The sequence below is a fragment of the Protomyctophum bolini genome, assembly GCF_963924005.1.
Source record: "Protomyctophum bolini genome assembly, chromosome: 3".
NCBI lineage: Eukaryota > Metazoa > Chordata > Actinopteri > Myctophiformes > Myctophidae > Protomyctophum > Protomyctophum bolini.
This window is the reverse complement of record NC_137864.1, coordinates 21,326,845-21,352,211: the sequence shown is the minus strand read 5'-3', so window position 1 is coordinate 21,352,211 and position 25,367 is coordinate 21,326,845. Positions and strand designations below refer to the sequence as shown.

The window sequence follows — 25,367 nt, the reverse complement described above, 5'->3', positions numbered from 1 at the left end:
GATTGATTGATTGTTTTACTGAAGATCATGATTAGCCCTGGTCCAATGCTTACAGCGAGTGTCTCTCTCTGACGCCTTGTGGAAATACCTTCCACAGCCCACTGGTCATATTTCCACTCCCGTGCGCTGTTTTTCTAATACCAGCAAATAAACAAAACGACGTAACCACTCACCGAAATAAAGCCTGCTAGACCTTGGTAAAAGTCTATTCTCGAACCTGGGAAGCGTCTCAGGTCCCCAGTTTCTCTCTAAAATGCACTTTGTGTCATCTTAATAACGCAATGTACCCTGAATTTACCGGGCAGAGTCATTTCTTCTACTATGGCATTTCCGGGTTTTACCCGTGCCGATCTGGCTGGATTAATTTCATTTAATGATTAAAATAGTGCATTTTAGAGAGAAACTGGGGACCTGAGACGCTTCCCAGGTTCGAGAATAGACTTTTACCAAGGTCTAGCAGGCTTTATTTCGGTGAGTGGTTACGTCGTTTTGTTTATTTGCTGGTATTAGAAAAACAGCGCACGGAAGTGGAAATATGACCAGTGGGCTGTGGAAGGTATTTCCACAAGGTGTCACTCGCTGTAAGCATTGGACCAGGGCTAGATCATGATATGGTGAGCACTGATTTTAGTTTTAGTCATAGATCTCTTGAATAGTTTTCATTTAGTTTTAGTCACATTTTAGTCACCCAGAATGTTTTACCGTTCAGTTTTAGTCGACTAAATATCATAAGAATTTAGTCTACTGAATCTACAGTTGATTTAATCGACTAAAATGTGTTTTGTCGGGCCTTGATGCCGTCGTAATGACTGATTTTGCATTTGCTGAAAATAGCAGATCTACAAGCTCACAACGCGTCGCGTAGATCTGCTATTTTCAGCATGCAACCAAGTGTAAAATGACGTATACTGGATCTCTTGTCCACTAGTCCCTTCCTACACGTAACATTTTAGTCTAGTTTTTATTTGTTGACGAAATTGTCACTTTATTTAGTCTTAGTTTTAGTCATCATGGCTTCGTTTTCATTTAGTTTTCCTCAGTGAAAAAAGGTCGTCGACGAACATTTTTCGCCTTAGTATTAGTCGACGAAATCAACACTGATGGTGAGTGACCGCATCAGAGCCATGAGGTCATCACTTGTGGTGGACATTTTTGTCAAAATTAAGTTTTTTGCCACGGACATACAAAATGAGTGTACAATAACATAACCAGAAACACACAAAGAGCTAGCTAGCCTGGTCCGTAACTCTGAGAGTGTACAAATGGAACCAAATGGACTGTAAGCGTCAATCTTGTTCCATTTGTAGTACATTTCGTTCCATTTGTACAAATAATGGAACCAAATGGACATACAAGATACATTTGGTTCACAGCTAAAGCTGGACCGTACGACACATTTTGTTCCATTTGCACACTCAGAGAGTATATGGGGGTATTGCCATAGTGTCATAGTAAATAACATGTGTCATACATATTGTGAAGAAAACCTGATTGATATTCAGTAATTGGGTCTCAAAAGAATGTTGTTCAAAACATAAAATCTGCCGGACACATTTTGTCCGTGTGGAGACAAGATTGAACAAAATATATTTCATTAAAGATAGTCAGCAGACAGTTTAGGTAAAAACCTGTGTCAAAAATATGTCAAAAAAATAAAAAGTGGCACCCTGGGTTACTTTTTTGAAAGTGTTGTGTGGGCACACAAAGTGTTAAGATTCTATTTGTAACATGCCGGTAACATTAATATAGAAAAAAGGAAAAACAGTATAATCTTTTCCTTTACAACGTTGAGCATGGAATGGCAGGAATGCAGATGAGAAATCAATAAATAAGCACTTGGCAAAGCCCTCTGTGCCCTCCATATGCTTATGCAGAAAATCCAATATTAATGATGATAATAATAATAATAGCAGCATATTCTGTACACCTCTGCCTGCATTCCTGCCACCGCATGTATTAAAAACCGGCACGTCCGCTGATATAGCTTTACAATTATTTGCAGGGGTTAAAAAAAAAGTACTCAATTGTTTTCAAAGAAAAACAGGCTTGAGCGATTCACTCCTATATGTGGTCTCTAACATTACACCTAGCTACAGGTTTAAGCATTTATTTCATATTTACATGTCAATTTCAGCTAATTCATTTCATACATGCTCTAGTATGTAAAGAGTCTGCCTGTGCTATTAACTCATTTAGGATTAAAAAAAAAATAATTATTTTTTTCTCCTCTGGTGAAAAGCTGGAGGCTGCACATATGGGGTTTCCACCCGACAGAGGCGATAATAAGTAAAGAAGTCAAAGAATGCTGCTGCAGGCTGAAGTCACTGAGGTCGTTCTTAGTGCTGCTGCTGTTCTGTTGGCTTTACTGTACTGTACTGTACTGTACTGTACTGTACATAATGGAATGCTTCCAATGCTAGGGGACATTCTGCACCTTAAAGAGATTGTATACAATTACAGTGAGAGATGCTGCTAAAGAGCTATACAGTAGTTCTCAGTGCCTGGCCTGGGTGGATAGAGTATCTGACCTCTTTCACAAGAGTTGCAGTAATTTCATCATGTCCCAGCTGGTGGTGATGATAATTTAAGATTTTGTGCTCGGGGTGGACCTTTTCATTTGCTTCCTCTTAACCCATTTTGGGTTAAGAGGTTTTCTGAAAACCCTACTGTATGTTTCTATGTCAAACTGTTTCATGTCAAGGAGCCCCAGAATTATATGTATTTGTCCGCCGACCGAAAATATTATGCTTTCCAGAGACTCCATCCAGAAGCAAATATAGGAGTTTAAAAACGTTCGCTGTGAAAGAATATCCAAAAATGTGCACTTTTCAAAAATAGCTAAAGTACGTTGGTTAAATGTGGTTAAACGTTAAAGCGACACAGATGCGTTCCCCATAAAAGTACTTTCATTACCATCCAGTATCATCTCTCTCACCTTACAAAGTGCATAATATTGTATCGATGTTGTTGTTGGCACAGTCTTTGTCGTCACGGCTTGTACAGTACCTCTGTGAGTGAGTGGCAGATAATCCCTCTGGATCCGTGATTGATCGCAGATGTCATGAGGTTTTAATACCTTTTGATTGATCGATTGAATGAATGCTCTATGGGTCAACGTAAATGGCACAGAGCTGCTGTACAGTGAGACATTAAAGCTAAAAGGTGTGTGTGTGTGTGTGTGTGTGTGTGTGTGTGTGTGTGTGTGTGTGTGTGTGTGTGTCCTCAGTATCTGGATGAGATTCTGAAGTATTGTAACTACGTGTTCACGGTGGTGTTTGTCATCGAAGCCGTGCTCAAAGTCATCGCCCTGGGCCTGAGACGGTTCTTCAAGGAGAGGTACGCACGCACACACGCACGCACGCGCCCACGCACGCACCCACATACACACACACACACACACACACACACACACACACACACACACACACACACACACGCCCTGGGCCTGAGGAGGTTCTTCAAGGAGAGGTACACACGCACGCACGCACATGCCCTGGGCCTGAGGATTTTATTCAAGGAGAGGTACGTGCACATGCACGCACGCACACACACAACATGCACATGCACATATGTATACACGCACACACACACATACACACACATACACACATGCACACACACATACACACACACACACACACACATGCACACGCATGTGAACACACATGCACACACAGCTGCACAGACGTGTCATGGCACTGCACTGAATCAGCGCTTTAGGCCAGCTGTCGCCTCACAGAGAGAGAAGGTTGTGGGTTTGATCCTAGGATCAGGACCTTTCTGAATGTGCTGTTTGAAGTCTTCTAAAAGAAGTCTTCTAAAAGTCACATGAAGACATTTCAACACTATTAACACAATCATTCCCGGGATTCCTTCAAAATAGGAGCTCTGGGGTGCCTGGGAAGACATGGCCACTTTTACTAGTCAGTACGACCACAAATGTCGCAAGAAACTAGCTAGCCTAGCCACAGAGTTTTCTGCGCTCTGGGAAAATGGAGCAGCTGAATTATTTGATTAGGTGTGGTGCTCATTTGAACCACGGCTAGAAGGCTGTTTCAACCAATCAGATTGCTTCCTCGAAACGACCTGTTGTATAATTATAGCTCATAGCTTTTAGATTGTTTTTAGAAGTATGCAGGCTTCATGGTTCGTGTGTGTGTGTGTGTGTGTGTGTGTGTGTGTGTGTGTGTGTGTGTGTGTGTGTGTGTGTGTGTGTGTGTGTGTGTGTGTGTGTGTGTGTGTGTGCGTGCGTGCAGGTGGAACCAGTTGGACCTGGCCATCGTGTTGCTGTCCATCATGGGGATCATTCTGGAGGAGATCGACCTGAACGCCTCTCTGCCAATCAACCCTACCATCATACGCATCATGAGAGTCCTGAGGATAGCCAGAGGTATACGCGCGCGCACACACACACACACACACACACACACACACACACACACACACACACACACACACACACACACACACACACACACACACACACACACACACACTCAATCAGTTAACCGTTAACTGATTGAATTGTTGCTACTGTTATAATTATCATTTCATTAATGTACAGTTGTACTGTTGTCATTATCATTCTCAGTGCTGAAGCTATTGAAGATGGCCACCGGGATGAGATCTCTGCTGGACACTGTGATGCAGGCCCTGCCACAGGTACACTGTTTACATTATGACTAACAACACTGTGATGCAGGGCCTGCCACAGGTACACTGTTTACATTATGACTAACAACACTGTGATGCAGGCCCTGCCACAGGTACACTGTTTACATTATAACCCAAGCTGATCCCATTTAGACCTGAGGACGCATCCATGTGTCACCTTATACTGTTTAACCACTTCAGATTATCAATTATAACGTCAAGGCACAGAGTGCCGCACTATACCTTGATGTCTCTGTGGTCTTTGTAGTTTGTCTTTATAACAGAGACACAGAGTGTCATGGTCTTTGTAGTTTGTCTTTATAACAGAGACACAGGGTGTCATGGTCTTTGTAGTTTGTCTTTATAACAGAGACACAGAGGCCCCTTTTCCACCGGTTGGGAACCGGTTCAGTTCTTTTTGGTTCTTAGTCCATGAGCCAGAGCTCCAAAATTGGAACGTTAATTATGAATTGAGTGTGCAAAACCATACCTATATTAAATTGTTATCACCATGAAACTTGCCCAGTTGATTACTTACACAAAGACAATGATGTATTTTATTACAAATATAAAAAATTAAATATGCAAATTATGAATTATATAGGAAAATATGCAAAAGAAAAAAAGAAAAGGCTACTACTGTGGAAGGGTTATCATATATTAATTTACTTATATTGATCCTATAAAACGAAAATAACATCGCCTGGATGCAACTGGGACATATCCTCAGTGATGTATCCCAAGGTCATCAGGGATTCGGGTCTCTCGAACATCATACCTCTCACTCGGGTGACCCAGCCGGGGTGATCAAGTCCTGACTTACGTCCCAGTAGCTACCCTCGATCAGACCACTAGGGAAAGACAGGGCCGCACAATCCGTTGGGACCCCTCCGGAACTACTATGCCCTGACTGAGAGGTACTATTCTGGTATGTGGAGGGACTAGGCTCTGTGGGTTGCCTCCTGTCCGGGCCCCTTCTACGTCTCACCAGGTCCACTCCTGCTCTCACCAGGAGTACCGCGAGGACATGTGCTTTGCACCAGACTCAATACAATTTAAGTATGGTTTTGCACACTCAATTCATATTAACGTTCCCATTTTGGAGGTCTGGCTCATGGACTAAAAACTGGTTCTGAACTGAACCGGTTCCCAACCAGTGGATAAGGGGTCAGGGTGTCATGTCATGTTAGGGCATTCACTTAATCACTTCTAGTCATTTTTACTAGTTGACTAGTTGTTGACTAGTTGCCTAGTTTAGTAGTTGCCCTGTCCCCCCCTCCCCGCTTTTTTCAACTAGTACCAACATGGTTCGACTAGTGGATTTACTAGTTGACTAGTTGAATAGTCGACTAGTTGCTTAATGCCCTATGTCATGGTCTTTGTAGTTTGTCTTTAAAGTCACAAAGATGAAAACAGAGCCATGCAGAGGCAGGGTAGACATGACAGCACAGCCCCCACCGGGAGGAAGTACTGTTGTATCCTACTGGCACACAGTGCCAGTGAGGAGCCCCCACTGGGAGGATGTACTGTTGTATCCTATACTGACTCACCTGCCAGTGAGGAACCCCCACCGGGAGGACGTACTGTTGTATCCTATACTGACTCACCTGCCAGTGAGGAGCCCCCACCGGGAGAACGTACTGTTGTATCCTATACTGACTCACCATCCTATACTGACTTACCTGCCAGTGAAGAGCCCCCACCAAACATCAAGGACCATCATCACAGTGACCACAGGATGTCCTGAGCCCCCTGCTGTTCAGCCTATAGATACTGACCCATGATTGCACTGCTCATCAGTAAAAATATGGTGATTCTGTCTACAGGAAGGAGGTGGAACTATTAACACGGTGCAGTTTACACTGCCTACAGGAAGGAGGTGGAACTATTAACAACATGGTGCAGTTTACACTGCCTACAGGAAGGAGGTGGAACTATTAACAACACGGTGCAGTTTACACTGCCTACAGGATGGAGGTGGAACTATTAACAGCACGGTGCAGTTTACACTGCCTACAGGAAGGAGGTGGAACTATTAACAACATGGTGCAGTTTACACTGCCTACAGGATGGAGGTGGAACTATTAACAACACAGTGCAGTTACACTGCCTACAGGAAGGAGGTGGAACTATTAACAACATGGTGCAGTTTACACTGCCTACAGGAAGGAGGTGGAACTATTAACAACATGGTGCAGTTTACACTGCCTACAGGAAGGAGGTGGAACTATTAACAACATGGTGCAGTTTACACTGCCTACAGGAAGGAGGTGGAACTATTAACAACATGGTGCAGTTTACACTGCCTACAGGAAGGAGGTGGAACTATTAACAACACGGTGCAGTTCACACAAGCTTTTCCTGAATGTGGACAAAACAAAAGAGGTGGTTGTTTGATTTCAGGAAGACATGCAGCAACTACCTAACCTGACTTTGTCAGCTTGGGGCGGTATTGGGTAACCATGTTCCCCAACACCACATCCATCTGGAATCTCGCAGGGAGTTGAGCTAACGCCGAACCGCTCCGTACCGAACCAATCAGCGTGAGCTAAGGGCGGGATATGTGCGAAACCAGATGTGAAGCTATACAGACACGTCAATATGATTGGTTGTGTTTGCACGCCCACACGGTGATAGACAGACGGTCCCATCCAATCATCTACCATGTATCTTGAAAAAAAGGAACAGCCCCGTCATCGAATTTGCTTCCGCGATCCCAGATCCCAATAAGCTGTGAAACAAACATGTGTAGCAAGCTTCTTGGATCTGGCAGCGTCAGGTTAGCAACTACCATCACACACCATCAATATTTAGATATAAGCAATAATATGTCAAAATGTTAATGACCTTTTTCTTTTCTTTTTCTTTTTAATTCAGACAGCCAGCAATGGGTAAAACGCTCTCCCCAGCGTTTTACTCATTGCTGGCTGTCTGAATACCAAAATAATAAAAAACTAATCCATTCATTTTTTTACATAGCCTATTATTGCTTATAGCAGCTTTAATAGTAAAAAAAAGTAGTTTAGGGATAAGGGGTTTAGTATTGAGGAAAATAGGGCCCTACATGTTTCTGTACATGAATGTGATCTCTATGTAAATGGGTCATATGCGTGTGTGTGTGTGTGTGTGTGTGTGTGTGTGTGTGTGTGTGTGTGTGTGTGTGTGTGTGTGTGTGTGTGTGTGTGTGTGTGTGTGTGTGTGTGTGTGTGTGTGTGTGTGTGTGTGTGTGTGTGTGTGTGTGTGTGTGTGTGTGTGTGTGTGCGTGCGTGCGTGCGTGTGCGTCTATAGGTGGGGAATCTAGGTCTACTCTTCATGCTACTGTTCTTCATCTACGCAGCGCTGGGAGTCGAGCTCTTTGGAAAACTGGGTTAGTGTGTGTGTGTGTGTGTGTGTGTGTGTGTGTGTGTGTGTGTGTGTGTGTGCGCGTGTGTGTGCAAACACCCATGTGATCACTTAAGCAATGCATATGCATGCCTGCATACAATATGGGATGCGTGCATGCACATGAGTGCTTATGGTATGTGTGTGTGTACATACGTGCATGCGTGTGTGCAGGCATATCTGATTGCTTATGACATGCATATGTATTCATGCATATGACAGAAATACTGTATGCATGCTTATGTATACGTGTGTGTGTGTGTGTGTGTGCCATATGGTATGCTAAATGTAAATAATGCGTGCGTGCATGCGTGCATGCGTGCATGTGTGCGCATCCTGCCTTCACAGTCCTTTCCAGGTCATTAGGTTATGAACAGTAATCATGGTAATTATGTTAATGATGTAATCAGAGATGATTGATTAATTAGCGCCGTGTGTCTCTGACGCCCGCCAACCAGCACTGATCTTCAAGTCAAACCGAGACACCTTGACCCTTGAACCTTTAGGATGGTCGTTATTCATTTTGAATGATCTCGTCTCTCAGAGCGTAGGTTCATCATCATCATTTTCCGACCGCGGTCGAGATCATGGTCACAATTAAGGCCACCTCCCCGTCCTTCATTTGCCACCAGTGTTGTTTTTGGCAGCACATTTCTATTTTAGTTTTAGTTGTAGTCTCTTGAATAGTTCTCATTTAGTTTTAGTCACATTTTAGTCACCTAGAATGTCTTTGTGTTATTCAAATGTTTTAATCTACAGGTGATTTAGATGACTAAAATGTATTTTGGCAGGTCTTGATGCGTCGTAATGGCTAATTTTACACTTACTGAAAATAGCTTGTAGAGCTTGTGAGCTTGTTGTGACGCGTTGTGAGCTTGAAGATCTGCTATTTTCAGCATGCAACCAAGTGTAAAATGACTTATACACTTGTCATGTCCACTAGTCCCTTCCTAACATTTTAGTCTATAGTTTATATTTGCTGACGAAATTGTCTTAGTTTTAGTCATCATAGCTTAGATTTCATTTATTTTTCGTCAGTGAAAAAAGGTAGTCGACAAACATTTTTCGTCTTAGTTTTAGTCGACAAAATCAACACTGGTACACTTTGTGCTGCACTGTGAGCTTGTACATCTGCTATTTTGAACATTTTTCTAAACATGTACTTTATGAGAAGTGTTGTGAGAAGTATTGATTTTAGGACTCATTTGTACCATCATCAGCCTCGGGTCCAGTGTTGGCAAAGTTTCTCAAAAACGATAATATGGTTACTTCAAAAAAAGAGAATATTGTTACTTTACATATTACTCCCTGCCAAAAGTAACGTGTTAGTTATTACTTTATACTTTATTTATTACTTTACTTTTTTTTTATCTTCTGTCCCCAAAAGTGTCACACACACTACCCAGTTAGACAAAAGGTATCCTTCCTCCAAGTAGTACTGCTTGTCAAAAAGTGAATTGCAGACTTGAAAAGAAAAGAATCCAAGGCACTCCGTCTTTGGTGAAAAAATAAATAGTTTATTTGAAGATGAGCAAGGCAAATAAATAACAGGACCAACGCGTTTCGACCAAAAGGTCTTCGTCAGGGTCTATCTGCCAGCTTTCATATTTATTTATTTCATTTCAGTTATGGTTTTTACATACTTATATTCATTTTACATATTTTTTTCAGCTTGGCTGATTAGTCACCCTTAAATACAGCCAGGTGGTGGGTGTGATCCAATCATATCATTACATCGTTATTATTTCATTGTCATATAAATTATTTCATTTTAGTTACATTATTGTGTTTATATATATATCATGTTGATTATACATCAAAAGATGTTCAATAAATCAAAAAATAACACACTACCCAGTTTGTTACGGTACTGAAAGACCCACCCACACTGCCTCCCCCTGGCCAGCCGGGGCGCCTGATGGAGGGGAAAGGAACTGGTTGGAATAACGTGTTCTTTCCACGCGCTACGTCCAACCAGGGAAACTCCCCCCCCCCCGTCAGGTGTAAAGGAGCGACTTGGACACTCAGGCATGAAGGAAGCATGAGTCAAGTCCGTTGCTCTCCCCAGGTTGAGAGAGAGGAGAGTCTGTAGAGCCCAGGATCACATTAGATAATTGATGCAGGGGTGAAAAATGTTTCACAATCGTGGGATAAAAATTAAATTAAAAAAAAGAAAGACCCACCCACCTCCGACATCAGCAACATTATGAAAACCACATAAACATAATTGTCCGGCGGGTGAAAATCAACCGTGTTTAGAGTTATAGGGTTAATGGAATTAAAATGTGTCTGGAAGAAGATGAATGGCCTTTACAATTAACGTCGTCTCCACACTCCATCCTTTAAGTAAAACTAACAACTTGTTCCCTCCATGGAGGTACTCTGAACTCTCTCTCTCTCTCTCTGTCTGTCTCTCCAGAGTGTTCAGAGTTGAACCCGTGTGAGGGGCTGAGTCGACACGCTACCTTCGACAACTTTGGCATGGCCTTCCTCACCCTGTTCAGAGTGTCCACCGGAGACAACTGGAACGGAATCATGAAGGTAACAACCGACCGCGCTCTGACAGCCTGGCATGTAAGCCTTGCAGAGCCATGAGGCCCATAGGGGCCGCCGGTCAGGAGCATATGTCCTGTTTCTGGAGCCATGAGGTCCATAGAGGCAGGAGCCTATCTCCTGTTTCTGTAGCCATGAGGTCCATAGAGGCAGGAGCCTATCTCCTGTTTCTGTAGCCATGAGGTCCATAGAGGCAGGAGCCTACTGTATCTCCTGTTTCTGTAGCCATGAGGCCCATAGGGCAGGAGCCTATCTCCTGTTTCTGTAGCCATGAGGCCCATAGGGCAGGAGCCTATCTCCTGTTTCTGTAGCCATGAGGTCCATAGAGGCAGGAGCCTATCTCCTGTTTCTGTAGCCATGAGGCCCATAAGGCAGGAGCCTATCTCCTGTTTCTGTAGCCATGAGGTCCATAGAGGCAGGAGCCTACTGTATCTCCTGTTTCTGTAGCCATGAGGCCCATAGGGCAGGAGCCTACTGTATCTCCTGTTTCTGTAGCCATGAGGCCCATAGGGCAGGAGCCTATCTCCTGTTTCTGTAGCCATGAGGTCCATAGGGCAGGAGCCTATCTCCTGTTTCTGTAGCCATGAGGCCCATAGAGGCAGGAGCCTATCTCCTGTTTCTGTAGCCATGAGGCCTAAAGGGGCAGGAGCCTATCTCCTGTTTCTGTAGCCATGAGGCCCATAGGGCAGGAGCCTATCTCCTGTTTCTGTAGCCATGAGGTCCATAGAGGCAGGAGCCTATCTCCTATTTCTGTAGCCATGAGGCCTAAAGGGGCAGGAGGCTATCTCCTGTTTCTGTAGCCATGAGGCAGCTGTATGTACAAGTACACCCCACCTGGATGCTGAGTGCCAAACAGGGAGGCACTGGGTCCCATTTTTCAGAGGCTTCAGAGGGGAGAGGAGAGGAGAAGAGAGGAGAGGTCTGTTACAGCTCACCAGTTTCCAGCTAGGAGGATTAATGAACATCAGTCACTTCCATTTAGTTTGAGTTGGTTTGTACACTCCACCACACACACACGGCTGTGCGTGTGTAGTGAGTACTGTACATGCGTACGTACTAGGCATGTGAATCTCGTCTCATCTCACGATTCGATACGCATCTCGATGCACTGCCAGCGATACGATACATTAGAGATACATGGAATCCCCTGGCGATACGATGCGATACGATTCTCCCTCTTCCCGATGCGATGCGATGTGATAACCATTTAGTTCAAATCAATGCGATACGATGCGATTCACCCCTCTACCGATACGATTTGATGGCGATTCATCACAATAGAAAGGATTTATATTAAAGCTCTATTAATTTCCCAAAACATGTAAAAATGCATTACATTTAAATTCAAAGCAATTTATTGTTTTACTGTAGGTTAGTATTATAGCTCTGCATCTCAAACAACCCAACTTATAGAATTATGTAAGTAAACAAAGGGTCTGCTCTCTGCTGGTTATTGTGGAATTGTTAGATTACTAATAATCATAGGCTATAGTATAATTATTATATCTCAAAGGTCAATTTGAGGTTTTGAGTATAGAGGTTTCAAGAGATTAAAATGTAATAGCCTATCGTTCATCAATTAATGTTACCAACATATAAATAGAAAAGAAACAAATAAACAAAACAAACATTACAGGTCACACTTGTAGTGCTGTCAAACAAGTCTATGTCTAGTTTAATCTGCAACAGTTTTATAATATAATTGCCTATATGGGGGTCCCTACTTGATCTCTCACTCTCAGCTAAGTGGTCCTTGGCTTGACCTGAAAAACATTGAAGACCCTGGCCTGCATGTATTATTAACGTTATAAATACATAGCAGATGTACAAGCTCACAACGCGTCTCATCCACGCCCCGCTGTGAGCTTGTGGATCTGCAATTTTAGGCGTGCGACACCGTCTTGCTGCAGAATATAAATAAGGCTTCTATCCCAGAGAACAGCAGGGGAAAGCTGGACAGTGGAAAGTTGCTGTGGCGTTGTTGTTGTTGTACACGTGTGTGCAGACTGCAGAAGCTTTCTTTAATTACAAATTGATAATGATCGCGACGCAGATTTGCGTCGGATAATCAGCAAGCACAGCTGTGGAGTGTGGCTCATTACCAGCAGTCCAGCACGCAGCGCTACAGTGAAAAGTCAACTGATCGACGGACAAAGCTACTCGGACAGCTATTTTATAAAGCTAAAGAGTAAAGGTGGTGCTTCTTGTTTAATGCGTGGGGCTCACTTCTGTTAGTCGCGGGTGCTATTATAGTCTGAGTCTGTCTGTTCTCAACGTGTCTCCTCTGCGGGAAGCACCCTCTGCACCGTCGTACGGTAGCTTCTGTTCACTGACTGTGGGCGCGTTCGGAAATACCACACCGGAGCACACTCTCCTATTAGTTTGCATTGCACAGTGGGCTCAGTGCGCTATTTCCGAACGCGCCCTGTGTCTGCGCTGCGACTCGCGAGAGACCTTTTTTTTTCTTCCTTTCTGATGGTACGTTGAATGCGCCTCGGAAACACAGGATAGGGTGAAATTTACCATGAAAAAACAGTGCAACCACGGATTTTACCGATACAAGCACTCCGCGAACGATCCATCGAGATTTCACCCGTCAATTCTACCGACACACAGTGAATGAACCGATTCACTCGCATCGCGCACGTCATAATCGATGTATCGATACGTATCGATTATTTTCCACATGCCTAGTACGTACGTGCGTGTGTGTGTGTGTGCGTGCATTGTTGTTTTTGCAGTAGTTTGTACTTAAAGTTTGGAGAAAGACAATGGAAAAGATTAGACAAGATTTGATTGATTGATTGATTGATTGATTGATTGATCGATTGATCAATTTATTGATTGATCAGTTTAAATACATTGGCTGTTTGAAAAGAGACAATCTACAAGCTCACACGTGTCGCCGTGTATGATGCGTTGTGAGCTTGTAGATCTGCCATGTATTTCAAACATTAATTTTGAACACTGAATCTGTATAATATACAGATTCTATCTTCATATTATGCAGATAGATTTGGGAGTCCTTTCAACAGCTATCTCTCAATTCAGAGAAACACCTCCCCCTGCAGGTGGAAACGGGAAGCACACAGTGTTAAAAAACAGCATTGATTACAGTAAGGCAGTCATCTTCATATCTCTACTGATACGGTGACTGTAAGCGAGCTGGCACGCTGGAGCAGTGAAGGTTAAGTGCCTTGCCGAGAGGCACTTAGAAGATAAGTGTGCTGGCTGGCAGGGAGTCAGTGCATGGGAGGAGACTCATAACAGAGGTTGTCGGGTGGCAGGGAGTCAGTGCATGGGAGGAGACTCATAACGGAGGTTGTCGGGTGGCAGGGAGTCAGTGCATGGGAGGAGACTCATAACGGAGGGAGTCAGTGCATGGGAGGAGACTCATAACGGAGGTTGTCGGTTGGATTCCTTGTATGTCAAAACAGTTGCTTTTCAGGAAATGCTATAAAAGCAGCTGTTTCTATGAATCCAATGTTAGTACATATTTAGTCACAGTCTCATAGCTTGTAGATGTGCTATTTTTCAATATAGCTAAAGTATAACATAATGCTTAAAACACCAAAAGGGGTTCCCGTCCAGAATGGGTTATACAGTGTTTTTAATTTTGTCTTTTTAGTCATAGAGGGCAATCATAATGTAAGGCATATATAAGGCTTATTAGCCAGGGATCATTTTAGTACTTTTCATTGATTCCATTTTGTGCACAAAGACCCGCACATCGTCTGCACTTTATTGAGGCAACGATCGCATCGCTCCACAGCCTAGGAGTGTCTGTTGCGCAATCCTTGATGTTGCACAACAGTGAGACGTCATCGTAAATGCCCCCCCCCCTGTTTAGCCGACGACAACGAAAATCTTAAGACATTAATAACTCGCAATCTAAATCATCCTGTCCAATTCTAAGAAAAGATCCTGTGTTAGACGGCCCCCTAAAAGTGCTCCGTTGCTATAAATCGATTGGGCGCTATAATTTAATGTATTAAATAACCCTGGGCAATTAGAGTGTTATGGGAAAGATTTTATTTATGTATATAAATAAGTAAACACAGTGATTCTCTGGCAAATAGATGGACATTGTATTTGGACACATATGGACAAACCCACGCCTTGACATGTACACAGAGAACACACACATTTATCCATAGACCAATTGTAGCGATATGGAATGGTAATTAAACTCATATTTTTATTTTTTCTCTTTAAAAATGCTAAATACAATGCACTTAGTATTATTAAATTGCAAATTCTATACCGATCATTTATATTGCAAAACGATACGATACAAAGTCACCCGATACGATATTTGCCGTTTACATATCAATATACTATTATATTTCGATACAGTTACTATATCGTTACACACATTCCAGCACACACACACACACACACACACACACACACACACACACACACACTGAGCGTGAAGTGGCTACGGTGCTCGCTCTGGTGAAAACAGCTAATCTAACAAGCTCACGACATCAGCAGGTTGCAAAAGCCGTGAGTTTTCACAAGCCCAGGGCTCAAGATTGCGACCATTTTGGTCGCAAATGCACCTGAAATGTAATCTGTGTGACTTAAAACTATATTTGGGAGCACCTGTTGCGGCTGTCCATACAGTATGTGTCAAACTGGGGGTCCTTGAAATTATGAAGTCCTTTTTAAATGGGGGGTCTGTGGGCTAATAAGTGTACATTTTGGGGCCCTTTTGTGAAAAGGTTTCCCTACCATGCATTTGTAAGGCTACTTTCATGTTATAGTGCTGCTTCATTCATTAAAAAAAAAACACTAATATATTATACATGTTAGAATGAACGGTAATTAACAATATTTTTGGGGGGCAAGTGGCCATGACCTGAGGGCAAGTAGAACATGACCTGTACTTGCCCAACGGGCAAGTGCTTTTGAGACCTTAGTGTCAACCCCTGATAATACAGTAGCAGCAGCAGCTCACCACTGGGTTCTGCAATCTGCACGACCTGCTGTCTGCTTGGCACAACGCCAACCCACTGCATCCTGGGGAAAAAAGGACCCGTGAAGCTGTCCCTCAGTGTGTCCGTCCTATGCTGGACTCACACAGGGACAGATGTCCTCGTCTGTGTGTCACCCGTACGGTGTGTGAGTCCACTACTAGGAGGACACGTGCCAGAGGGAATGTCAGCCAGAGGACATGCAGCTGTCTGAGAAACCTTGTCAAACTCTATTCTAAGAGCCCTAATATGCTTTTCTGCATGGGCATACGAACCAGAGCCATTGCAATACGACAGAGTTACGACAACTCCGTTCACTTCCTGAGGCCGCAGTCCGGCTCTTCTACATAGACTTCTATTGGCGAAGAGCATAGCCGAGAGTCACAAGTCCTGGACCGGAAGTTGGCAGAATGCACTGGACTCAGGCAACAGCCCAGCTTTAATGATCTTAATTTTAAATGTTTCATGACATTGATTTTCATTTATTTTTTATTCTTTGTTTTTCTTTTAGATTTTATGATCTCAATTACACCCAAACAACCTGAACTTTGGACATTGAGTGGATATTCTGTGGTCTGGGATTTTCTCTGTGTCTGTGAAGCCTTTTGAGCTGCAATGAAAACAGGAAAAACAGTTAAAACAGTGACATCTGCTGGCAAATCCCATTGTCATATATGGTATTTGCAGGCTGTGACAAAAAAATAATCATATATATATATATATATACACACAGTATATATATATATTATATACAATCCCTTTAAATATTATTTTAGTAATAGTATAACATTACAGAGACTTTAGTTGTCACTGTACAATACTTGAATAGCAGGGGGCGGGGCTGTCCTCTCTATCCTTTATAACTCTATGAAATGAATAGCAGGGGGCGGGGCTGTCCTCTCTATCCTTTATAACTCTATGAAATGAATAGCAGGGGGCGGGGCTGTCCTCTCTATCCTTTATAACTCTATGAAATGAATAGCAGGGGGCGGGGCTGTCCTCTCTATCCTTTATAACTCTATGGGCGGAACCAAACTAGCGCTGGAAACCGACACAGACTTCCTATTGGTTCCCCAACCTATGAGCTCAACCCCCATTGGAGGGTTATTAGGCATTCTCCATTTTTTGTGAGAAATAAACAAACAGTAAAACTAATCTCTCTCTCTCTCTCTCTCTCTCTCTCTCTCTCTGTGTCTCTCTGTCTCTCTCTCCAGGACACACTGAGGGAGTGTCGTCCAGAGGACAGACACTGCCTGACCTACCTGCCCCTCATCTCTCCGGTGTACTTCGTGACGTTCGTGCTGACCGCTCAGTTCGTGCTGGTCAACGTGGTGGTGGCGGTGCTGATGAAGCACCTGGAGGACAGCAACAAGGAGGCGCAGCTGGACGAGCTGGAGGAGCGACAGGAGAAGGAGAGGGAGAGGGAGGAGGAGGCCAGGAGGGCCAACGAGCTGCTGGGAACACCTGCTGACACACCTGGACAGGTAGAGACACACCTGGACAGGTAGAGACACACCTGGACAGGTAGAGACACACCTGGACAGGTAGAGACACACCTGGACAGGTAGAGAGACACAGCTGGACAGGTAGAGAGACACACCTGGACAGGTAGAGAGACACACCTGGACAGGTAGAGACACACCTGGACAGGTAGAAACACACCTGGACAGGTAGAGACACACCTGGACAGGTAGAGAGACACACCTGGACAGGTAGAGAGACACACCTGGACAGGTAGAGAGACACACCTGGACAGGTAGAGACACACCTGGACAGGTAGAGACACACCTGGACAGGTTGAGACACACCTGGACAGGTAGAAACACACCTGGACAGGTAGAGACACACCTGGACAGGTAGAGAGACACACCTGGACAGGTAGAAACACACCTGGACAGGTAGAGAGACACAGCTGGACAGGTAGAAACACACCTAGACAGGTAGAAACACACCTGGACAGGTAGAGACACACCTGGACAGGTAGAGAGACAGCTGGACAGGTAGAGACACACCTGGACAGGTAGAGAGACACAGCTGGACAGGTAGAGACACACCTGGACAGGTAGAGAGACACAGCTGGACAGGTAGAAACACACCTGGACAGGTAGAAACACACCTGGACAGGTAGAGACACACCTGGACAGGTAGAGACACACCTGGACAGGTAGAGACACAGCTGGACAGGTAGAGACTAGAGACACACCTGGACAGGTAGAGACACACCTGGACAGGTAGAGACACAGCTGGACAGGTAGAGACTAGAGACACACCTGGACAGGTAGAGACACACCTGCACTGCGCAAAAAGCACGGATGTGTATATTACAGGAAACTCCCGTTAAACTTTCCAAAAAACTCTGATAAACTCCTGAATTGTACCATCACACCTGTATATTACCGTATATTACTGTATATGCCTGCTAAACTTGAGGTTTACGGGCAAATCTAGTGCCCATAATTGCCCGTTAACTCTTTTCACACAGTGCTGGGCATGTAGAGACACACCTGGACACACCTGGAAAGTAGGGATGGAACTTGATAACCGACACCCAAAAAATACGATAATAACAAGCTTATCGAGTACCCGTTATCAATAAGCCTTTTGTAACCCTATAACCCTATTGGGCTTATCAAGCCTGTTATGGAACATAGCGGCCCATGGCGTCATGTTTAAACGATCAAGACAAGTAAAGAGCCTTCGGACAAAGCCAACAGCCGAGTTGACAAATCATGACAATAAACACATTTTTTGGGCCGAGCAAATAATGTTAAGGAAGAAAAACAACTTTTTTTCTTTGTAATTATTTTTTCGGCCCAAAAAACTGTTTATTGACATGAGTTGTCACGATACGAGTTGTCTTTGTCCAAGCCTTACAGGTCGTTAACCTATTTTGACCTGAGATCAGATTCTAAAAATGTCTTCTAAATCCTGACAGTTTTCTGAAAAAACTATGTTTCTGTCTCAGTCTGTGTCCGATTTTTCAAAAATAGCAGACCTACAAGCTCTGCTATTTTTTTAATAGCTAAAGCATAACATAATGCTAACACCAAAAGGGGTTCCTGCCCAATATTTCAGTGATGATGATGATGACTATGATGATGATGATGATGTCATGGTCTCTCGGCGGGCAGGTGGAGGTGGAGGAAGAGGGCCGTTCCCATGGCAACCTGCTGGGCATGGGGTTCAGTCCGTGTCTCCCCGGCGACAGCTTTGCTCCGCCCCTCAGGTCCCCCCCCTACCCTCTGATTGGCCACGACCTCTACAGCACTTTCAACTACTCAGGTAAACAAGAAAGACATTTTTGTTGTTGTTGTTGTTATTGTCACCGGGAAGACAACCTACACACCGTCTACATATTTCAACTTCTTGTGTTTTGTTTATTTTATAACTTATAATAATGTTATTTTGCATTTTCATTGTATGCGTTTGGTGCCTGAAATATATGTATTGAATGGCATTTATTGAAAAAAAATATATATATTAGAAGCGCGAGTCAGTAATTGTAGATCAACTCATGGGCCTGGATTGGCCTTTGTATGAGATAATTGATACCAAATACTGTGCTTGGTTTGCCCCACCTGTTTAAGAGCAGGAATGCTGGAGAGGAGAAGTTGAGGCTAGTAAGAGATTACATCAGGGGAGAGCTGCGATCCAGGGCCTCAATGAAGGAGGCATATAGCCTGTAACAGTATTTCAAGTTCCTGTTTTGTTGTTTGCTTTTAAAAGTTTTTCATTGTTGGAAGGCTTCCTTTTGGCCAGTATTATTTATTTTTGTATTGTCGCAGGCGGTAAATAAAATGCCCAATATGTATTTGTGGGACTTGTCTGCTTCTTCACGGAGCCTACGGCCACCGGCCATCTTTATCACACCCTCTATGCGTCTGTCTGACTGTGTGTTCAGCTAATATCAATTTGAGACCAAGGTTTTCTGGAAAAAGCTGTGATAAACCTGTCTGACCGCCCCCCTATGTCCGTCTATCATCCATGCACAGCTAATTCCAGACACCGTTATGTTCAAGGTTCAGTCGCATGATGAGTGACATCAGTTATTTCTCTGCCCTGGCAGAAAACATTTGGGGCAACAGAGAGTAATAATAGAATAGCTTTAGAACAGTGGTTTTCAATCGGTGGTCCTTGAGGGGGTTTCCAGGTTGGTCCCCAGCTAAATGATGGAGAGTTGGTAACCAAATGGAACCTTATACGCAGAGGAAGGCTTTTAGATGGGTCGTTAACGTGTCCGTACACACTGGCTTGGGACACCACAATGGAAATATATGAGGGCATGGCAGTATTTTGCGTGTCTTAAGTACCAGGTCTTATTACTTAACTTAAGACCTGGAGGCGTGGTCAATGCTGTTCGGCCACTTAGAATAGAAAAATGGCATTGACCACACCTCCAGGTCTTAAGTTAAGTAATAAGACCTGGTACTTAAGACACGCAAAACACTGCCCATAAGTCATAACCCAACTCACCCGTTATCCAACCGCATTAATATTGTATCATCCTATTTATATTAACCGCACCATCCGCCAACCTTGCTTACCCATGGCTAAAACCGCCATCCACAGGTCTCTAGTACACGGACAAAATGTGTCCATGGCAAAGACTTGGTCTTGCCCTAGACTCCTAGAGGGTGAAACATAGAAAAGGCCACTTGAACACTCAAGGGCTGTATTTTGCGTGTCTTAAGTACCAGGTCTTATTCCCTAACTTGAGTAAACTAAAGACCTGGAGGCGTGGCCACTCAGAATAGCCAAATGGCATTGATCACGCCTCCAGGTCTTTAGTTTACTCAAGTTAGGGAATAAGACCTGGTACTTAAGACACGCAAAATACAGCCCTCAGAGTTCAAATGGCCTGTTATGGTCATTCAGGGCTAACTCTTTGTGTTTCTGGTAATATTATTGTACACTCATTTTCTATGTCCGTGGCAGAAAACAATTAACCAATTAACCTTTTTGACCTTTCCTCCAGGCTCCATGTCCTCTCTGGCCTCCATCGGGGGGACGGGGTCATTGCTCCAGGTGCCGGGGGCGTTGCCCTCCATCGGCCACGCCTCCCTGGGCACGGGACGCTGCTCACGACCCATCATACGCCTGAGCCGCCGCCGCCTCAGCCGCCAAAACTCCACCCAGAGCTTCGACCAATCCGGTGGCAGACACATCAGACACAGCCCCGCCGCCGCCCACAGACCTCGTCTAAGCTCCACCCACAGTGTGGACGAAAGCAGACTCGGCGGCGGCGGCGACCGCAACGACAGGCGTAAGCTTAGCTCCACTCACAGCGTGGACGGCTACAGCCTCGGTCCGACCGCGGACAGCCCCGCCGCTGCACACGACACTGCAGGCAGGCCCTCTTCTCATTGGCTGAGCCCGGAGGACAATGTCGACAGGAACAGACTGAGTCCCTCCTACGTTCCTGATAGCTCCGCTCCTCAGTGGCCGAGGTCGGCGAGCAGACGACTACAGAGACAGGTGGGTGATTCCCTTAAGTAGCCTGGCGTTGGCCAGACTCATACCGTGGAATCACTGGCGCTTCCTCCAACCGGGGAGGAAGCGTCAGTATTATTCCGACAACGCCGCCAGGCTATGAATTAATGAACACGTTACATCCCACCACAAGTGGGCGGGAATCGTGCGGCTAGTGCCAGTCAAATGCGCGAAATACCAAAGTAGAAGAAGAGATCCTCTGCAACCAAGAGGAGCTCTGAGAAGGAAGTGAAGTGGTCACGTGATTGGGCTGCGCCATGACACTTTCATGGACACTTTCTTGGGAGCCAAACTACCCGGAAGTTTGGCAATGAGAGCTCAGTGACCAGCTCATGAACAAACATTATTTGTGAACAATTGAGACCTTTTGTAAAGTAATCACTTCTGGAAAATAACAGAAGACATGTAACACATTTTATTGTCTGCTGTGTTCTTATTCGATGTGTACACTGTGTAACTTTTATAGAGGTATGGTATCTCTATAAAAATAGAGATACCATAAAGACGCACCATGTATCGTGAGACTTCCCACCGTCTCCTGTCTGGCAGCCAAATATCGCGATACTTCGGAGCCAGAAACGATACCTGCTGCTGTTTAGATCCTCAGATAAAATTATATACTGTGCACTCTGTGCACATCGAAAAGTAAGTGATTAGAAAACAACCTGTGATATGTCGTCTGTTATTTTCCAGAAGTGATTACTTTTCAAAAGGTCACAATTGTTCATGAATAATGTTTGTTATGAGCTGGTCCATTCACTGCCATGTATTCATTGCACTTCCTGTGTGAGTTTGGCTCCCATGAAAGTGTCCATGAAAGTGTCATGGCGCAGCCCAGTCACGTGACCACTCCACTCCCCCCCCCCCCCCCCCCCGCAATGCGTTTCAGTGGAAGTTGCTCAGTGGCACTTTTAAGCACCCGGAAGAACCGTCTACTTCCACATTCTTTTAAATGCAGAAGTGCAAACGCGTTCAACGTTAAAGCCCAGCTGCACGGGGTTTCCTCGCCATAACTCCCCATAACAGTCCCTCCTCTTAACACTAGGGCCGAGTGCTTCAACGTTGGAGAGCCTCACTGGGGCCTTGACACACACACACACACACACACACACACACACACACACACACACACACACTGTCGGTTCAATAGAGGCTGTGGTTGACGGGCGACGTGTTGTTTACCTTCTGAGGATGTGAGAAGATAAAGGCTTAACAACCTCCCAAAAACTGGATTTTGGCTCATTATGCTCAATTAGATTAAAATGACATTAAAGAAAGACGTCATTTCATGTTCTGGCACAGGCGGGGGGAGGAGAAACTAATTCCATGTTTCATGTTATTGGGTTTAGTGGTCAGATGGATGGGTAGTGTGTATTTTGCTCTGGCTTAGATCAATGGTCCATTAACATAGATGTTAACTTCCTATAGTATTTATCGGTATGACAATAAAAACTCATTAGTCACTTTTGTGCATGCATGCCTACGTGTGTGTGTGTGTGTGTGTGTGTGTGTGTGTGTGTGTGCGTGTCTTGGTCTTCCAGGAGGCCCTGCGCTGTGACTCGGTGGATCAGGGAGGAGGAGGAGGTTCCACCGACGACCTCCGGCAGGGGGAGGAGGAGGAGCCTCCATGCAGCCCCGCTCCCACGCTCCTGCAGCGCTCCCGCAGTGTTCACACGTACAAGCCCCGCCTCCCTCAGCAGCGGGTCATCACCACGCCGGGCCACGCCCGCACCCACAGCGGCGATGCCTCCGGGGGAGGAGCCTCGGTCACCTCCAGTCACCAAGCGACCTGGATAACAGAAAACCCACAGCCTACATCTGCTGTAGCTGACAGCCTACAGCCTACATCCACTGTAACTGATAGCCTACAGTCTACTGGGAGTGTAACTGATAGCGTACAGCCTACATATAGTGTAGCTGATAGCGTACAGCCTACATCCAGTGTAGCTGATAGCCTACAGGCTACATCTAGTGTAGCTGATAGCCTACAGCCTACATCTAGTGTAGCTGATAGTCTACAGCCTACATCTAGTGTAGCTGATAGCCTACAGGCTACATCTAGTGTAGCTGATAGCGTACAACCTACATCCAGTGTAGCTGATAGCGTACAGCCTACATCTAGTGTAGCTGATAGCGTACAGCCTACATCTAGTGTAGCTGATAGCGTACAGCCTACATCTAGTGTAGCTGATAGCGTACAGCCTACATCTAGTGTAGCTGATAGCCTACAGCCTACATCTAGTGTAGCTGATAGCCTACAGCCTACATCTAGTGTAGCTGATAGCCTACAGCCTACATCTAGTGTAGCTGATAGCCTACAGCCTACATCTAGTGTAGCTGATAGTGTACAGCCTACATCTAGTGTAGCTGATAGTGTACAGGCTACATCTAGTGTAACTGATAGCGTACAGCCTACATCCAGTGTAACTGATAGCGTACAGCATACATCTAGTGTAGCTGATAGCGTACAGGCTACATCTAGTGTAACTTATAGCTTACAGTCTAATGGGAGTGTAACTGATAGCCTACAGCCTACATCCAGTGTAGCTGATAGCCTACAGGCTACATCTAGTGTAGCTGGTAGCCTACAGGCTACATCTAGTGTAGCTGATAGCCTACAGGCTACATCTAGTGTAGCTGGTAGCCTACAGGCTACATCTAGTGTAGCTGATAGCCTACAGGTTACGAAGAGGATAATGGACCCACAGCACACCGCCGTCCCGGAGGCTTCTGGCTCCGCCTCCCGGCTACGGTCGGTCTCCTCCGGCACGCACTCGGAAGAGGAAGTGAGCCGCGTCGGCGCTCTGGCTCGGTCGGGCCTATTTCCTGGCCCTTCCGCTGCCACGCCCGGACAGCACCCCCACCACCATCGCAGCCAATCGGTTTCTCCCTCCCCGGACAGGAGCAGGAAGCGGAGGATGGACGACGCCCCGCCTCCTCCCAGGGGGGAGGGGGAGGAGCTGGCGGTCGTCACGGCAACCCGGCTGACGGACAGCAGCGCTAGCGATCCGAGGAGACGGACCCGGTCATTTAGCTCCGCCCACCGAACAGAGGAGGGCGGAGCTGTGGACGGTTAGCGAGGGAAATCATTGGCTGTTCGCTCTTGCCACGGGGAGGAGCTTAATGTGCACGTTTTAGCACATTAAGGTACATTAAATGGGGCCGGGGGGCGGGGAGATTTGAACTTCCGTCAATTAAGCCCCCACCCCCTCTCCTCTGCTGAACCAATGGGATTTATACTAGTGTGCTTGTGGATTGAACCATTGTGAACAATATGCATGTTGGAGGAGGGCAAAACAGAGCCATCAAGCAAAGCTGTTTCGTCAAAACCACGTGACTCGGTGACTCCCATTGAATGGAATTGCGAGCTGTTCTGCCCTCCCCCCTCTGCCCCCAGAACAGAGACAGAACACCTGTTTCGACAGTGTGAGCGGCGCAGCCTGAGGCTACATACACACATATCAAACGAACGTGCTCTGTTCTGTCTGTGTTTCATGGCCGCCTCAATGCTTTTCCAATGGAAGTCACGTGGTTTCATGGGAGGAGGGGGGCAAATTGGGCAATCAAAAGTGTTTGGCCAAACCATGTGACTTCCATTGGAAAAGCATTGAGGCGGACATCAAACACAGACGGAACACAGAATGTTTGTTTGAAATGTGTGTATAGGCCAGAGAGTGTGCAAGGACCACTAAATAATCAACCGTTGTACTGATTTGCACAGTATGTACTGAACGTGTCCCTTTAATTGTTTTAGCTTTAGTTAGGACACGCCTCCCTCTGCGTTATCAACCCGAGTGCGACCCCTGGCTGCCTGCCACCCCCCCCCCACCCCAATCTTCTGTCTGTGTCTTAACAGACAGTTATTCTTACAGCCACCTCTCTCTCTCTCTCTTTCAATTTCCTCTCCTTTTCTCTTGCTGTCATAGTACTCTCAGGTTAGCGGTAGTTCAGACACAGGTGTGTGTGTGTGTGTGTGTGTGTGTGTGTGTGTGTGTGTGTGTGTGTGTGTGTGTGTGTGTGTGTGTGTGTGTGTGTGTGTGTGTGTGTGTGTGTGTGTGTGTGTGTGTGTGTGTGTGTGTGTGTGTGTGTGTGTGTGTGTGTGTGTGTGTGTGTGTGTGTGTGTGTGTGTGTGTGCGCGACTGTGCGTGCGTGCGTGCGGGGACGGACCAATAATGCCAAACTGCAGTGTTAGAGTGCCCCCTGCTGTTTGGGGGGTGCAGAGAGAGAGCTTCAACTCCGAGGTCAGATGTAGGCTATATAGACAGACTAGGGTTGACAATTTATTGTCCCTTGAAATACAGAATCATCCCT

At 45.3% G+C, this 25,367-nt stretch overlaps 1 protein-coding gene across 1 annotated transcript in view; it reads left to right on the top strand.

Moving 5' to 3' along the window:
* LOC308312347 (voltage-dependent T-type calcium channel subunit alpha-1H-like) overlaps window positions 1-24,133 on the top strand; it is a gene marked incomplete at its 3' end in the record, with an annotated part of 112,808 nt that extends 88,675 nt beyond the window's left edge. The window contains exons 28-37 of the mRNA XM_080758952.1: window positions 3,227-3,336; window positions 4,257-4,390; window positions 4,592-4,662; window positions 7,942-8,020; window positions 10,454-10,575; window positions 16,781-17,050; window positions 18,698-18,848; window positions 20,542-21,041; window positions 22,598-22,822; window positions 23,765-24,133. Of these exons, the coding sequence (XP_080615078.1) occupies window positions 3,227-3,336; window positions 4,257-4,390; window positions 4,592-4,662; window positions 7,942-8,020; window positions 10,454-10,575; window positions 16,781-17,050; window positions 18,698-18,848; window positions 20,542-21,041; window positions 22,598-22,822; window positions 23,765-24,133 (2,031 nt within the window). The remainder of the gene's footprint in view (window positions 1-3,226; window positions 3,337-4,256; window positions 4,391-4,591; window positions 4,663-7,941; window positions 8,021-10,453; window positions 10,576-16,780; window positions 17,051-18,697; window positions 18,849-20,541; window positions 21,042-22,597; window positions 22,823-23,764) is intronic.
* Window positions 24,134-25,367: the final 1,234 nt, after the last annotated feature.